Source organism: Cyprinodon tularosa, unplaced genomic scaffold, assembly GCF_016077235.1.
Source record: "Cyprinodon tularosa strain WSP-4 unplaced genomic scaffold, ASM1607723v1 ctg533, whole genome shotgun sequence".
NCBI lineage: Eukaryota > Metazoa > Chordata > Actinopteri > Cyprinodontiformes > Cyprinodontidae > Cyprinodon > Cyprinodon tularosa.
The window spans coordinates 776,294-793,473 of NW_024039267.1; the positions used below are offsets into that span (position 1 = coordinate 776,294).

Sequence of the window (17,180 nt, forward strand, 5' to 3'; positions counted from 1 at the left end):
CTGAATACTCTACATAAACATAACAAAACCAAGACTGTGACAGTACCCCCCACTTAAGGGCGGATCCCAGACGCCCTAAAATGTCCAGAAACAAAAACAACCCACCCAGGGTGGGCGGAGGGGGAACCAGGAAGGAGGGCACGAAAACAAAACAGAGTCCAAAAAACAACCCACCCAGGGTGGGCGAGGGCAACAAAAAGTCTCTGGAGGCAGACGAGGAAGAGTCTCTGGAGGCCAGCCGCGGGGCCGGAGGCGAAGAAGAGTCTCTGGAGGTCGGCCGCGGGGCCGGAGGCGAAGAAGAGTCTCTGGAGGTCGGCCGCGGGGCCGGAGGCGAAGGAAGAGTCTCTGGAGGTCGGCCGCGGGGCCGGAGGCGAAGGAAGAGTCTCTGGAGGCCGGCCGCGGGGCCGGAGGCGAGGAAGACGCTCTGGAGGCCGGCCGCGGGGCCGGAGATGAAGTAGAGTCCTTGGAGGCCGGCCGCGGGGCCGGAGATGAAGTAGAGTCCTTGGAGGCCGGCCGCGGGGCCGGAGATGAAGTAGAGTCCTTGGAGGCCGGCCGCGGGGCCGGAGATGAAGTAGAGTCCTTGGTGACCGGCCGCGGGGCCGGGGGCACGGCAGACGTTCAGGTGGCCGGCTGTTGGTCAGGCAACGAAGGGGGACCATTGGAGGACGATGTCTCCGTTGCAGCATGAACCTCGGAGGAGGACGACGTCTCCGTTGCAGCAGGAACCTCGGAGGAGGACGACGTCTCCGTTGCAGCAGGAACCTCGGAGGAGGACGACGTCTCCGTTGCAGCAGGAACCTCGGAGGAGGACGACGTCTCCGTTGCAGCAGGAACCTCGGAGGAGGACGACGTCTCCGTTGCAGCAGGAACCTCGGAGGAGGACGACGTCTCCGTTGCAGCAGGAACCTCGGAGGAGGACGACGTCTCCGTTGCAGCAGGAACCTCGGAGGAGGACGACGTCTCCGTTGCAGCAGGAACCTCGGAGGAGGACGACGTCTCCGTTGCAGCAGGAACCTCGGAGGAGGACAACGTCTCCGTTGCAGCAGGAACCTCGGAGGAGGACGACGTCTCCGTTTCAACAGCTCAGCAACAGTCTCTGAGGGGACCGCGGACCGCGGCTCTGGAACAGGGTCCGAGGAGGCCGTCAGCTGCGGCTCGGGAACTGGAGCAGGAGGGGTCGCCAACTGCGGCTCGGGGACAGGAACAGAGGGGCCCGCCGATTGCGGCCCCTGGACAGGAACAGAGGGGCCCGCCGATTGCGGCCCCTGGACAGGAACAGAGGGGCCCGCCGGTTGCGGCTCACCCTCAGGAACAGGGGAGCCCGCCGGTTGTGCCTCACCACCAGGGACGGAGGAGACCACCGACTGTGGCTCCACACCAGGGACAGAGGAGACCACCGACTGTGGCTCCACACCAGGGACGGAGGAGACCACCGACTGTGGCTCCACACCAGGGACGGAGGAGACCACCGACTGTGGCTCCACACCAGGGACGGAGGAGACCACCGACTGTGGCTCCACACCAGGGACGGAGGAGACCACCGACTGTGGCTCCACACCAGGGACGGAGGAGACCACCGACTGTGGCTCCACACCAGGGACGGAGGAGACCACCGACTGTGGCTCCACACCAGGGACGGAGGAGACCACCGACCGTGGCTCCACACCAGGGACGGAGGAGACCACCGACTGTGGCTCCACATCCAGCATGGAGGAAACTGCCCATGGCGGCACAGGTTCAGTCTCTGAGGTGGCTTGAAGTGCCTGCAGAGGGCTCTTGGCGGTTTGGGGCACCCGCTGAGGCATATCTTCACTAACCCCGATCTCAGAAGCCTTTCGAAAAGTATGCAGAGCAGGCTCAGGGGTCTCTGGACGGCACAGAGCAGGCTCAGGGGTCTCTGGACGGCACAGAGCAGGCTCAGGGGTCTCTGGACGGCACAGAGCAGGCTCAGGGGTCTCTGGACGGCACAGAGCAGGCTCAGGGGTCTCTGGACGGCACAGAGCAGGCTCAGGGGTCTCTGGACGGCACAGAGCAGGCTCAGGGGTCTCTGGACGGCACAGAGCAGGCTCAGGGGTCTCTGGACGGCACAGAGCAGGCTCAGGGGTCTCTGGACGGCACAGAGCAGGCTCAGGGGTTCTCTGGACGGCACAGAGCGTGCTTACGGCGACGCCGTCTCTTACATCGGGGGGTCTTAGAAACTGGGCTAATGGGTTCTGGTTTTACGCTAACTGGTTTGGAAATGGATTCATACGCTAAACTGGTTGGTATGTGAGCTGGTTCTGAGGCTAGAAAATCAGGTGAGGTAACTGGCTCTAAAACTAAGGGGAAAGATATACTAAAGTGATCAGAAGCTAGGTTTGCAGGTTCACTAACTGGTTCTGACTCAAGGCTAACAGGTCTGCTAACGGGTTCGGACGCTAAGCTAACTGGTTTACTGACCGATTCTGGCTGGGGAGGAGAGATACAAGGTGGCATAAACGGGAAAAGATCATCTCTATCCCCATAATAGAAATTCCAGAGATCAGACTCCTGAATGTGGGGAGCTCTGACTGTCTGGGGTTTTATGGCTAGAGAAGCAGCAACGCTAACTGGAGATACAGAATTACTTCCGGGTTCTGACGCTAATGATTCTGGAATGCTTATGGGCTGAAAAACAGGAGATGCGTGAATGATGGCGGGTTCTGAAGCTAGTGGAACAAAAACGCTACCGGGCTCTGGAACTAAAGGAAGAGAAGTGTTAACAGAAACTGGAGAAACAGGGTGACTGACAGACTCTAAAGCTAAAGGAACTGGTGAGCTAACTGGTTCTGAGGCTAACGGGAACGGATCACTTCCGGGTCCTGAAGCTGGATGGCTAACGTGAGCTGGAGAAAACGGAATGCTGGCAGACTCAGAGGCTAGAGAAACAGGAAAAGAATCTGGTTCTGATCTGGGATCTGACTGACGGAGAGCTCTAGCTGCAGGGGTTTTGATAAGTGGCGTGAGTTTGAGTTTCCTGACCGAGGGAACAATCTGCTGATCTAACAGGTGCTTACTGGGACGGAATTGACTGACCTGGTGAGGAAGAGGACTGAGACCTGCTGCTGGCTGAACAACAGAGAGAGTGGAGGGGTCAGGCTGACCCACTGGAGATGGAAAGGCCTTCTTGCCCCGGCGGCGGTTCCTACGCCTGGAAGAGGCAGAAGGCAGATGCGAACCAGCAGCTGCAGCAGATGGAGGCTCGGATTCGGAGGTTGGTGGAAGCTGAGTTATGTCTCGGAGTGGTGGTTTGGGTGGTGAAGGTTTATTGTGTAGCTGAGCAAAAGCATCCTGTATATTCCACTCAGCTACAGCAATGTAACCAGTTTGGAGAAAAAAGTCACGGAAGTCAGGGAATTTTTCCAGTTTCTCCTTTATCTGCCTTGCTGCACTCACCCGCTTCCAAGGTGGGCTGATCAGAGGTAGGCTGTCCAATGTAGAGATGAGCAGAGAAAGAAAATCTCTTATTTTATTTGGGTCTGCTGGGTCCATGCTGTTGGCTGGATCCTTCTGTCACGATTTGGTGGTGTTGGTAGAGGACCCAAATGCAGAGACGAGTTGGTTGAGATGAATTTAAGTGTTTTAATGGGTTTTCAGGTTCTGAGGCAGGAGGTAAACAGGCTCAGAGGCAGGAGTCAAAAAATCCAACAAAAATATCTTCAGAACCAGAATCTAGGAGACATCAGGGAAAAACCAAAACTAAGAACCAGGAAGAGACAAGGAAAGATGACAGAGAACTGACCAGAGGTTTGATGAGATGTAAGACGAGGATCCAGCAAACAAGAACTGAAGAGGGAGGGTTTTTAAATGGGACAGAGACAAGGAGAGAGCTGACGAGGAAATTGGCAACAGGTGCTAGCAGCACAGAGAAAACAGCAAGGGAGGACAGAGCAGAGAACAGAGCTAGGGATAGAGGACACAAGAGGGCAGCAGAGGACAACAAATGGAAAACCTGGAGGACAGGAACTAAAAAGAAAACAACAAAATAATAATTAGACACTAAAACAAGGAGAAAAGTAAGACTGAATACTCTACATAAACATAACAAAACCAAGACTGTGACAATAAATGTATTAATTAAAATACATGTTAAAATAAAATAAAATTTCAGAGTAAAATTTTGCCAAATGTCCACTTAGACCTGATGAAAAGCCAGGGAAAAGAAGTGTGCTTTTAGAGAGGATTTAAAAACCTCAAAAGAGCCTGCTGATCGAATATGCCAAGGCAAGTTATTCCAGAGCCTCGGTGCCGCTGCCATAAAGGCATGATCACCTTTGGCTTTAAGTCTGGTTTTAGGCATGACTAGTAGCAACTGATAGGAGGATCTTGACTTAACTTCTTTGGATTTGGAGATATTCAGTCAAATACTGGGTGGAACATGTACATATGCATGTTTTTCCCTTCAATGAGATGACAAATTAAAATGGTTAATGTTACTAAATAAATAGAAATGAAGGTAAAGCATATTTTTTAACAGCAGTTATAACTACATAATAACATTTACTGTGACTAGCACTGGGGTGATGCAAAAACGCTAAGGTGGCTGTTTGCCTACACTGCAAAAATGTTTAAAAAATGTGTAAATACACTTATTATAAAAATGTCTTAAAGTAAGTGTGTTTACCCTTAATATGAGCTGGAAAATAAGATGATCTGCCAATGGAATGAGTATTTAACCTTAAAATGAGATAATTAGATATCATGAACTAAAAATAAGAGACTGCAGTTGATTTTTTTTCTTACCTATCTATCATCTATCTATCTATCTATCTATCTATCTATCTATCTATCTATCTATCTATCTATCTATCTATCTATCTATCTATCTATCTATCTATCTATCTATCTATCTATCTATCTATCTATCTATCTATCTCTCTCTCTCTCTCTCTCTCTCTCTCTCTCTCTCTCTCTCTCTATCTATCTATCTCTCTCTCTCTCTCTCTCTCTCTCTCTCTCTCTCTCTCTCTCTCTCTCTCTCTCTCTCTCTATCTATCTATCTATCTATCTATCTATCTATCTATCTATCTATCTATCTATCTATCTATCTATCTATCTATCTATCTATCTATCTATCTATCTATCTATCTATCTATCTATCTATCTATCTATCTATCTAAATTATAAAAAGTGTTTGGCCATAATGATGCCACTAAAGATGTTTTAATGATTTAGGGTATAATGGCTTTTTTGCTGTTGTTTTTGTGTTTTACAAACTTTATATAAAATCTAAATAAATAAAAAAAATAATTATTTGTCATCTTTTAAACTAAAGCTCTCATTTTAAGTATCATTGAAGTAATTCTAATATAACGTACAATATAAACAACAATAAAAATCTATATAAAGCATAAAGAAATCTAAAGATTCATTTATTGAATACTGAGACCAGGGACATAAATGAGTCCAGTTTAAAGCTTTTACTGTGTATTCTGGTTTGTATTCCCAGTCAAGTTATAGCAGCCACTACAGCTGACTGTCACTTAGTTTTTCTGAAAACTTTTTGACATCGATCCAAGAGTTTGTAGCATTTTCACGTTATTTTTTTTTTTCATAACATGATTTCCATGGTTGAAAATAAAGTAAAATGTAAAAAAAAAATCCAAAACCATTAAGGGATTTAAACCCAAATGAGAGAACTTTAAAATGGAACCTTAAATGTACAGCAACAAATCTTCCTCTTACTGTACGAAGGACCATTAATCATTTTTTTTTTTACTTGAGCAGAAGCACCAGGCTGTCTTCTTAATTGTGTTAATTAATGTTCCTACAGTTTTATTTTGTTTTCCTTTAAATCTATGGTCCAGTCCAGCACTTTGGTCATATTTGGTGCTTTAAAAATGAAGATAGATAAAAAAAGATTCAGAAAAGGGAACACATAATTACACATTAAATCTCTATAAAGTATGATTGTCTATTATTTTTTTATCCCTGCATGGAGGATGATGGTTTATTCTTAATAAAACATCAGCTGCCAGACTAGAGATGTTTATAAAAGCTGCTGCGAACAGATTCACTGGTTTTCATACAACTGAAATAAGTGGTTTCTTAATAACAGAGCAGAAAATGTGACCTTTTTAAACAAGAGCTAAATTTGTTAAAGTCAAAAATTAAAAGAAAAATCAGAGGTCATGCAATAAAAAAATGCTTGTTGTTGAACTTCTTCTAAGTTTCTTCAAGTGTAACATTAATCACCACTTAGTGGAGTCAGAGCAGGATTTGGGTTAACGTGTGCTGCGAAGGTTAAAGCCACACCAGTGATGGTTAATGATAGCTGCACACTGCACCCAGCCCATGCCACCCTGTATTTGGATCGTATCAGATCCAACATAAACACATGTAATTTAGCCTCTACAGAGAGTTGAGGGTTACAGTAATGTTAGAGTCACTGTTACAACCTTACAATCAGCAGCGGATAAATAAAAGTGGAGCCTCAGTTTAGCAGAGAGCGACAGAAAGCAGCAGCGGGGACTGAAGTTGTTAGAGGGAACAGAGTCAAAAGTCAGCTTCTGTTGGATGTTTGTTTATTACTAATTATATATATGTCCAAAAAGACACAGTGGAGAAATAATTTCCTCTACTTTCTAAGCAGATCACTATTTTAATTGATTTCCTCATCCATTTACTACCTGCAGGAATTACTGAGGATCTCTGAGCTTTCAAGCTACAGAAACAGCATTTTTCTGCTTTTATGATGCAATATCCCTGATTTAGTTCAATTAAGTTTATTTATATAACACCAAGTCATAACACATGTCATCTCAAGGCACTTTACCATTCAACCAGATCATACAGTCAAATTGATTCAAAGTTTTCTATCTAAGGAAAAGCATAGACTAATTTATTCAAAGGCAATTTCTCACTAAGCATGCTTGTAGCGGCAGTGGAGAGGAAAAACTCCCATTTAACAGGATGAAATCTCCGAGGCCGACTGGGGTTCAAGGAGACAGAATCAAAAAAGGCAACTGTCAACCCCAGACTCCACAGACAGCCCCATCCTGGAAACACACAGCCAGGCAGACAAGCTCTGAGCCAGCTCCTTTGTCAGACGATGAAAAGAGCACACCCCGTTAGTCACAGTCAGAGAAAAAGTGCTACACTGAAAAACTATAACTATTAACACACTATAAACAAAGGTGTTGATGGCAGCAGCACATATTTCTTTCCAGGATGGAGTCACAGCCAAACAGGAACAGATGAGGCAAAGCTATTATGAGAAAAAGCAGAGAAAGCAGAACGTTAGAGATTGAACTAACAGATTCTGCAGAGTGGGAAAATAGAATAGAGAGATAGAATGAAGCAGAATGATGAAATAGAGGTCCCTATGTCCTCCAAAAGTCTAAGCCTATAGCAGCATAACTATAGAGATAGCTCAGGATAACCTGAGCCACTCTAACTATAAGCTTTATCAAAAAGGAAAGTTTTAAGCCTAGCCTTAAAAGTAGACAGGGTGTCTGCCTCACGGACTAAAACTGGTAGTTGGTTCCACAGGAGAGGAGCCTGATAACTAAAAGATCTGCCTCCCATTCTACTTTTAGAAATTCTAGGAACCACTAGTAAACCTGCAGATTGAGAGCGAAGTGCTCTGTTAGGAACATCAGGAACAATCAGATCTCTGATATCAGATGGAGCTTGGCCATTTAAGGCTTTATATGTGAGAAGGAGGATTTATATTTCAATAGAGTTCAGTTTGTCTGAGGGTTCTTTTGTTGTCAAGTGATAAATCATTCATTTGTTTTTAGATAAATATCAATGCATCCATTCCTCCTCCCCATGGTACTCATGGTAAGACAAAATGCCTAAAGGGGTACACAAGTCAAAAAAGGTTGGGAAACACTGATCTAGATCATGTAACAGCAAAGTATCTGTTATTTATAATAATAGGAACAAATAATGAACCATATCTTAAGTATCTTTTGTTACTATGATGAGTAAAAGGCTTTTAAAATCAGTGTATTCACCTTAATTTGAGCAGGTAAAGGTATGTACAGTGTTTTCAACTTAAAATAGAATAATTAGATATTATGTACTTGAAATAAGATAGTTGCGTAGTTGATTTTTCTAGTTTAAACATGAATAACCTCATTTAACTGACAAATTGTCTGACTTAACTGCTGAAATCAGAGGAAAATTAAGTAATTTTAAGAAAAATTGACTCACTTATATTTCACTTTTTTGCTGTGCATATTTGTCTTAATAAAGGAACCCAATCCATTGATTAAATATCATTGTAAAGTGTTTACTGCTAATTCAGAGAAGTTTTTCCATCCTGACTTCAACACCTCTAAGTACAGATGAAAGGTCACCGTTTAGCCACAATGTTCAGACCACCTAAAGAGCTTACCTTTACAAGCTCCGCCTCCTCACCTGCCATCTCACTTGGCAAATTACATGGGTCAAAGTGGATTTCCCTGATTAGATCATGAGATCAGAAAAGTTTCCTCTTCTCAAACAGCAACATGAAGCTCTGAGCTCCTTAGCAAGGTGATGGATCCAAATCTGCAATGATCGGAACCAAGGATTAGTCTCCAGTTGTCTGGGTACACTCCAGAGGAAGAAGGTGCGGAGCAGTTCCAGAACTTTCTGAAAGGATTATACATCCCTCATGATTTATTAAAGTGATCGGATCTCAGAGAAGGAGCTGGAGAGCAGCACTGGAAAAAGATCTAGAGGAAAAGATAAAGGCTGAGATGGATAATTGGGTGGAGGAGACTGGAGGCTGGAAGAATAGCCAGAAGAACAGATGAATGGATGAAAGGATAAATGGATAGAAGGAGAAAATATGTGAACGAATGATAGAAAAAAAAAGTAAGAACCTTTATATGTTGTTATTGTCCCAAGACCAGAATGAAGCTGATGCTGCATTCAAATTGAAGCAGTTTTAAGAGTCAAAAAGTCAAGGATTCAACTTTGGATGCTTGTCTATTTTGAGGTGAGACACTCTGGATGCTCAATGCTCTGGTTGTTAAGCTGCTCTGTTCTTTCGCTGAAATCTATTTGCTTTGATGAGTAAAAAAAGAACAAGTTTTAACACATTTCTGTGTGAGAAATTCCAGCTGAAAACATGACCTGTGCACTCAGTTCATTAGGATTATCTTATTTAACAGTGGCGTTTTACTGGCCGCCTATACCTCATATAACCATCGTTACCTGAGAGCCCAAAGAAAGGATAAGTATTGTATTTTCATTGTTTGTTTAAAATTAAAAAAATGAATAAACGAATGATGCAGGAGTTCTTTCTATGCCACAGATGATCAAACATATTTTTTCATTGTCAAAAAGGAAAGAGAATAATTTAAGTATTGTCTTGTATTTTGATTAAGAAAAACAAATCAATTACTTTAAAACATTAATAGAAAAGGCCTATTTTCTTCATTTTCTGTGACTAGATGTCCCTTTAAAAGAACACCAGGTGCCATTACTGCTTTAGCCCAGCAGAAAATGTCTGTAGAAGTTTAGTTATGATTTAGGCATAGTAAAATAAAGCCTGTTAGAATCAGAATGATTTTATCAATCCCTTGCAGGAAATTCTTTTCTTGCAGTGTACCCGTTTAGAGAACATGTCATCCACTGACATCTCAGCACATATTATACAAAAAAACTGGGGAAATAGGAGGATGTTTAGCAAAACAAATATGAGATTTTGCAATGATTAATCTGTATTTCTAGATAAATTTAGGAATACGAAGGACTCCAAAGTGCTTAACATTGCAACCAGTCCTGGGGCACACTGACAGCAGCCTGACTGCCATTCAGTCCTTAACATAGAGAAGTGTCTCACCCAAAGACACAAAACCTGAAATGATTATAGCAGGGGCTCAAACTAGCAACCCACTGCTTTCAGTAGCAACAATACCTTATTGAGAGTGCAAACAATAAATTAATAAATAAATAAAACATGAATTTTTGTTTCTGTTTTAAAGAAATTTTTAAGTAATTTCATTTGTTAATCGAAATAAAAACCAAATTAAAATGATTTTTATGACACAATTTTTATTTTTTTGACACACAAAAAAGAAAATACTTAATTCTTTGTATTTAGACCTCAAGGTTTTATTTTAAATCACAAAGCCATTTGCTTTTTGTTATTCCTTTCTAAAAGTAAAATCAACTGACCAAAAGATAAACTTACCCTGAGGTCCACGTGGTCCGGAGCACAGCACCCCCTGCAGGTCATGGGAGGAAAATAGCTTTGACATGTTAGCATGGGGTAGCTATTAGGACAGATATAGAAAAAGCAGCTGTAAAAGGCACCCCATGCAGGAAACACACAGCCAGGCAGACGAGCTCTGAGCCAGCTCCCATGTCAGAGGATGAAGAGAGCACATCCAACCAGTCACAGTCAGAGAAACAGGACTAAAAACAGGCCAATCTATAAACTAAGGTGTTGATGGCAGCAGCACAGCTGATATTTCTCTCCAGGATGGAGTCACAGCCAAACAGGAACAGATCAGATGAAGCTACTATGAGAGAAAGCAGAGAGAGCAGAACGTTAGAGAATAGATTCTGCAGAGTGTGTGTGGGGAGGGATACCTGTAGATAGAAAGGAGCAAAATGATTAAAAAGTGGTCCCTATGTCCTCCAGCAGTCTAAGGCTAAAGCAGCATAACTATAGAGATAGCTCATGTAATGTAATGTAACATAATGAACGATGTGCTGCGTATCCCGACATCTATGTTCAGTGGAAATGCTCAAAATATGTTAGGTAAACTGCATTTATACATCCAAATGTAATGTAAAAATGAGTGCTTCATTGTCTCCCATACCCATTTCTTCTCATGCACAAACTAATCTGCTTAAAGACAAGCAGATCTACTGAACTACCGACACGGGTTATTTTAAACACCTTGGTGCATGCTCGAGGATCCTCGGACGGCCAATTGAGTTTTCCCCCGACAAAGCTGAGGATGTGGTTAAAGTGTGTGTGGTGCTGCACAACTACCTCACCCACACAGACGAGGTGGAAAGCTAAGAAGCATGCATACCCCCCCCCCAGCTATCATGGGAAAGAGCTGGGTCTGGTGAGTGGCGAGCTGATGTCACTGGGGATTCCAACATGTAGCCTATTGACTCATCAATGTTGTCCAAAGCAGGCGCCACCAGAGCATCTATGGCAGTGAGGAGAGACCTAATGTTTTTCTTCCAGACAGAGCGTAAACCTGTGTCATGGCAGAATGAGGTGCTGACTCAAAGTAAACTTGGAACGCTTGAAGAGTGATGGCCCTGAGTAATGACCTTTCCTTACTCTTCCACACACTGTTTTTTTTTTTAAACTTGCTTTTATCTTTTTATATGATGTTTTTAACAACCCATTTAAGAAATGTCTGTAATTTGGCATACTGTATGATTTTCAGAATAATAAAAAAGATATGCTGTGTCTATAAAGCTTTGGTTTTTATTTCTAAACAGAGACACACCAAGGTGGGAAAAAAAGGAAGAAAAAAAAGATAATATTGACAATGCAAACAGAAAATGTACATATTCAAAAATATACAATAGAGCAGGTAATGTAAACAAACTTTGTAAACATGTAGTTAACCAAAGAAAAAAATGTGTATCTAATGCAAAAACCATGGCTCTGCACATCCAGACTGTGGTAGATATTGTTCATATTCAATGCAATGTAACAATTGACATACTATTGGACAATTAATTATTATTACAGAACAAGGTGGAAATTAAGCGTGTGTGTTTGTATTGGTGACAGAATTGCCTTTGGGCAATAAAAAAAAAAAAAGATTTATGAAGTGTATAACATGTAGTGTATAACAGTCAGCTCGGTGTCTGTGCTGCTGCCCGCAGCTGATCCATCTCATTATACATGTAGTTGATGGTATTCCTGATAACAATGTCCCTACTGTCTGTCATGTTGGGTTCAAGGCGTCTAACCCACATGCAGAAACCACTCTTAAGTCAGGGAAAAAGTTAAATGATTTATTGACAATGTTACATGTTATGGAGTACAGGTTCTGGGTTCTTCTGACGGGTCACGGCAGGGAAGCCACTGAGGAGGACAGAGCAGTTAGAATGGATCCAGGAAATTTGCAGTTTACTGGTGACAGGGATAAATACCTGCTCAGAGAGGATTCTGATCAGCAGGGGGGGGAACCTTGTGAATCCAGAGGCTAGTCGGCAGGCAGAGGGCTGAGGGCAGAGGCAGACACTGAGTGCTGGCAGGCAGATTCCAGGCAGAGATATCAATCTCCAGGATTTCAGGTTTCCAGACAAGTCAGGATCATTACTGGCAACACTCTGGCAGGGAAGTGTCAGCCTCCTCCTACTTAAATAGGTCTTCTTGATGAGGAGACAGGAAACAGGTGTGTAGAGGTGAGCTCATGCCCTCAGGAGGAAGATCTCAGGCGCCCTCTGGTGGAGAAAGTGAACAAGCCTCCAGATCCCAACACTGTCCACTGGTACCTTCCTCACTCTGCCATGAAATTCCCAAAGGACAAGCAGTCATCCTGCTGCAGCCTGTGCAGAAGCCTCAGGCTATTTTCAGCCAGTTTTCTCAAGGGTGTGCCAAAATGTCCTGGTCATCATCAGAGCTCGTATCTGAGCTCAGATCACAGGTGGGATCAGTGTCCTGTGTTGTCTGTGACTCTAAACAAAAAGCAAATCAACTACAGTATGGTCATTGTACCGATCGTGCTCCAGTGTACATGTATAGAATAGCACCAATACACAAGTACCATTTAGTATATAGTTTATACTGTCTTTTACCACAAGCGTAACTTTCTGAAGGACTGGTGGGGACAGTCCCCACCAATAATTTCCACTTTATTTCCCTGTTCCACTCATTTTCTTTATCCAGAGGGGAGCAGACATTGGGTGCAGCTATCTGTGCTCTGGGCGTTTGAGTCAGTGTTTTTTCTCTGTCTCTTGCGGCTCCTGTGTCCCGCCTCTCGGTGTAACATCATCGTATTTGTCGATTTGAGACATCGGATTTGTGGTGGCATTTCACTGATGTACAAAGTAGCTACGTGGTTGGAGGAGAGACACACAGCAGCACTCAGTGAATATTAATCAGCAGCTACTTTGTTGTTTAAGTAAAAGTTAGGAGAAGGGTTGGCTAAAAAAAAATTACATATCATGCCACTGTTCTTGAGACATAAGGAGCCATTTCAGCTAAAAAACGGCAACAGTTTGTAAGTTAGTTTTATAATGCAAGAAGCTTGGGAAAACATAGTTTCTTATTGTACAGACAGACACAATGAGACTGTAGAGCTTCTACATATCTTAAAATTTAGTTTCTGGCATCATTATATTATAAGAGAGGTTCGTAAATCTTTTTAAACAGAGCACAGAGAGAAATACTGGGAGCTGCAGATTTAAAAGGGAAACAGATTCTCTGGGATATGCAACATGCAATAATATATATGTCTAAGTTTACCAGAAAGTTTACAAGAAAAAATATTCTATGCTATATTTAAAATGAAGCATATCCATTTTTTTCTGGATGGAAGGAATCGAAATTGTACTTCAGAATCAGAATCGGCTGTTATTCTTTTTTTTTTTTTTTATATATATATATACATTAATGTTTTTAGGCCCTATATATGCAATGCACTAAAAGGCGTCTATCTAACTATGTATACATATATATAAATATCAATGTATTTTGGTTCTCTTGTGTTCTTAACAATAGCAGAGCATTCAATAAATATTTGTTTGAGCTCATTTTTGGAAAATACAAAAACCTAATGAAAGTGTTTGGGTGGAGTGACTGTAGGTCCATCAGCCTCCAGAGCATCAACACCAACTTTCATCACAAAGTTACACCCTTGTCTTTAACACTTACTTTGGCACCTTCACAATACAAAAGTAGTGACCTGCCCTTTGTTTTAGTGTGCAGGAACAGACGCTGCTTAGCATGTGTACCTGTGATAGATTGAAATGTGGTCATTATGAGTCAGATGCAGTTACTGTTTCTGATTTTCTCTCTCTCTCTATCTATCTCACCCCTCGTGGGGTGGTATGTGTCATCCTCAAACTCGGGTCCTCTACCAGAGACCTGGGAGTTTGAGGGTTCTGCGCAGTATCTTAGCTGTTCCTAGGACTGCGCTCTTCTGGACTGAGACCTCTGATGTTTTACCTGGAATCTGCTGTAGCCACTCTCCCAGTTTGGGGGTCACAGCCCCCAGTGCTCCAATTACCACTGGCACCACTGCTGCTCTCACTTTCCACATCTTTTCTAGCTCCTCCTTCAGTCCTTGGTATTTCTCAAGCTTCTCGTGTTCTTTCTTCTTGATGTTGCTGTCGCTTGGGATTGCCACATCTATCACTACTGCCTTCTTCTGCTGTTTGTCGATCAACACGATGTCTGGTTGGTTAGCCATCACCTGTTTGTCAGTCTGGATCTTGAAGTCCCATAAGATCTTAGCTCGGTCATTCTCAACTACCTTAGGAGGTGTCTTCCATTTTGACCCCGGGACTTCCAGCCCATACTCATGGCAGATGTTCCTGTACACTATGACAGCTACCTGGTTGTGGCGTTCCATGTATGCACTTCCTGCCTGCATTTTACACCCCGCTGTTATGTGCTGTATTGTTTCAGAGGCATCTTTGCACAGTCTGCATCGGGGGTCCTGCCTGGTGTGGTAGACCCTGGCCTCTATTGATCTTGTACTGAGTGCCTGTTCTTGTGCTGCCATGATTAGTGCCTCTGTGCTGTCCTTCAGTCCAGCCTTTTCCAGCCACTGGTAGGATTTTTTGATATCAGCCACTTCTTCTATTTGTCTGTGGTATACGCCGTGCAGCGGCTTGTCCCTCCATGATGGTTCTCCTTCCTCTTTCTTGTCCTCACTTTCGGTTTTCTCCTGCCTGAGGTATTCACCAAGCCATTTGTCTTTGGGGGCCATCTTTCTGATGTACTCCTGGATCTTAGTTGTTTCATCCTGGACAGTGGTCTTGACACTCACTAGCACTCGGCCTCCCTCACTACGCTTGGTGTACAGTCTCAGGGTGCTGGATTTGGGGTGGAACCCTCCATGCATTGTGAGGAGCTTTCTCTTCTATATATATATATATATATATATATATATATATATATATATATATATATATATATATATATATATATATATATATATATATATATATATATGTATACACAAAACATATACAAATATATATATTTGTAAGTTATGTTATATATGATTTATAGACTTCATACTGACAATGCAATGTGATGTGCCTATTTTCAACCATACATTACAGGAATCTACAGATACTATGAAACACCAAGTGTGTGTCAAAGTGAGGACTTTATCTTTGTTTTGAAAGTCTTAATTCCCCCTGAAAATGAGAAAATCATCATTGTTCGATTCTGAAGTGCACAGATTGTTTACATTGCAACCAGTCTAACTAGGGAGTACCAATATGGCGGCATGTGGCCTCACTCCACCACTAGCACCACCAATGGCTTATCAGCAATGTATTGAATAAATAGAGATCAGTTGCATTCTTACTCATTATTGGAATACTGCAGCCCACCAGCAGAGGGCTCTCTGATGCCTGTTTTTGCACTTATTGTTCAGCTCATGCATATTATTGTTCAGAGAAGCTCTAACATTAGATCTAATACTGTCTATTTAGATGTATTAAAGGTGCAAACATGGAAGTTTTCAACTTGTGACTGATAGTATTTAGGCCCATTGCTGTATTCCTCTAAATAGTCTGTTTTTGCACAATTATATAGATAAAAAAGTTCCCCTTGTACATTTTTGTTATACAGGTTCATAACCTGAATGTATTATGTTCCCATAACTGTATAGTTTTTTCTATAATTGTATTTTGTCTGTATAAACTCCTTAAATAAATGCTTTAATTGGTAAAAAAGTGACTGAATTATGTTTACCCAGCTTCATTTATTAACAATGGTTTAACAATTTATAAATTACATAAATCAAGCTGGGTAAACTTGAATAAATCAGTTGTTACCAATGGAAGTTGGATTCCACAGTCTGTATTTGTTTATAATTTCCAATGTCTGGCTTCTTATTCCAGGTCTATTCTATTCTGCCGGAATTGTACATCATTAGTTTTATCTTAAGTATGGTTTTTGCCTTGAGTTCCTATTTTAAAAAAAAGGAACCGGTTCAAATAAACTGAAATGCATTTAATTGAATTAAACTAATTAAAGCACATTGAGAAAAGTTTTAGCTGAATTGATCAGGAGGGATTTAAATCATGAGAAAATGATCCAAACTAAACTGAACTGAAGAAAATTGAACTTAACTGTAAATAACAAAGGGATTTTAATAGAACCAAAAATAAAGTGAAATGAATTCAATTGGACAGAAATAAAATTAAATCCACATTCTTACTTGATTTAATACCAAACTTGACTCAAACTGAGCCGAAGAAAATAAACTTGATTTCATTGGCTAAATTGGAGTTAAGAAAGAAAAACGTTTGCCATTCTAGTATCAACAAGTGCTGTACAAGAGAAAAAAACATCAATAAAAAAAACTTCATATTAAAAAAAGAGATTAAACTGAACTTTATCCAAAGAAACCTGAATTAAGTGAAGCTAATCACATTAAACTAAGCAGAACTAAAGTGAAAAAAACTGCATTTTATTACTCTGAAGTGTGTGGTCAGAAAATGTAGGTATCTTTCTTCTATCATATATTAATTTATCCTATTTACTCACAATAAAAGTTTTCACTCAGTCTGTGTCACCTTCAAGGTCACACCATTCTCTGTAGGATGGTGTTTGTAGACCAGACATAGCTTCTTCCCATAACAAATCAGATTCTTTCTCAAGGTTTATTCATAACATGTTACTGTTAAGCAAAGTGTTTGTGATTTGTTTTGACTCTGATTACTTTCCATTATTGTAAGTAGGGGGGAACGGACTCTGCCCGGGCAGAACAGGGCTGAATACAGAGCAGTAGGGGCTGTATGATGGGCTGTTCACTCTTTGCAAAGATATAAAATAAAGAGCTGACTGAGTGAAATCCATCAATATCCGTTCATTTAACTGGGATTAATGGTTGAATGCTTTTTTCCCACTATAGTGCACAGAAACTAATCTCTCACTAGATGACTAAATGTGACACGTTGGACTTATTGATGATGATGATGATGATGACAGGAATTTTCCTCACTATGTCATCAGTAAAGAGACATAGAGGGGCTGATTGTTATTGCATCTGATC

The 17,180-nt window shown here is 42.0% G+C and overlaps 1 protein-coding gene across 1 annotated transcript in view; it reads left to right on the plus strand.

The window, feature by feature from the left end:
• Window positions 1-8,455: 8,455 nt before the first annotated feature.
• The window catches only part of si:ch73-264p11.1 (uncharacterized protein LOC100000923 homolog), a 34,426-nt gene continuing 25,701 nt past the window's right edge, over window positions 8,456-17,180 (plus strand). Inside the window, exon 1 of the mRNA XM_038304379.1 lies at window positions 8,456-8,950. Coding sequence (XP_038160307.1) covers window positions 8,933-8,950 — 18 coding nt within the window. The 5' untranslated portion in view covers window positions 8,456-8,932. The remainder of the gene's footprint in view (window positions 8,951-17,180) is intronic.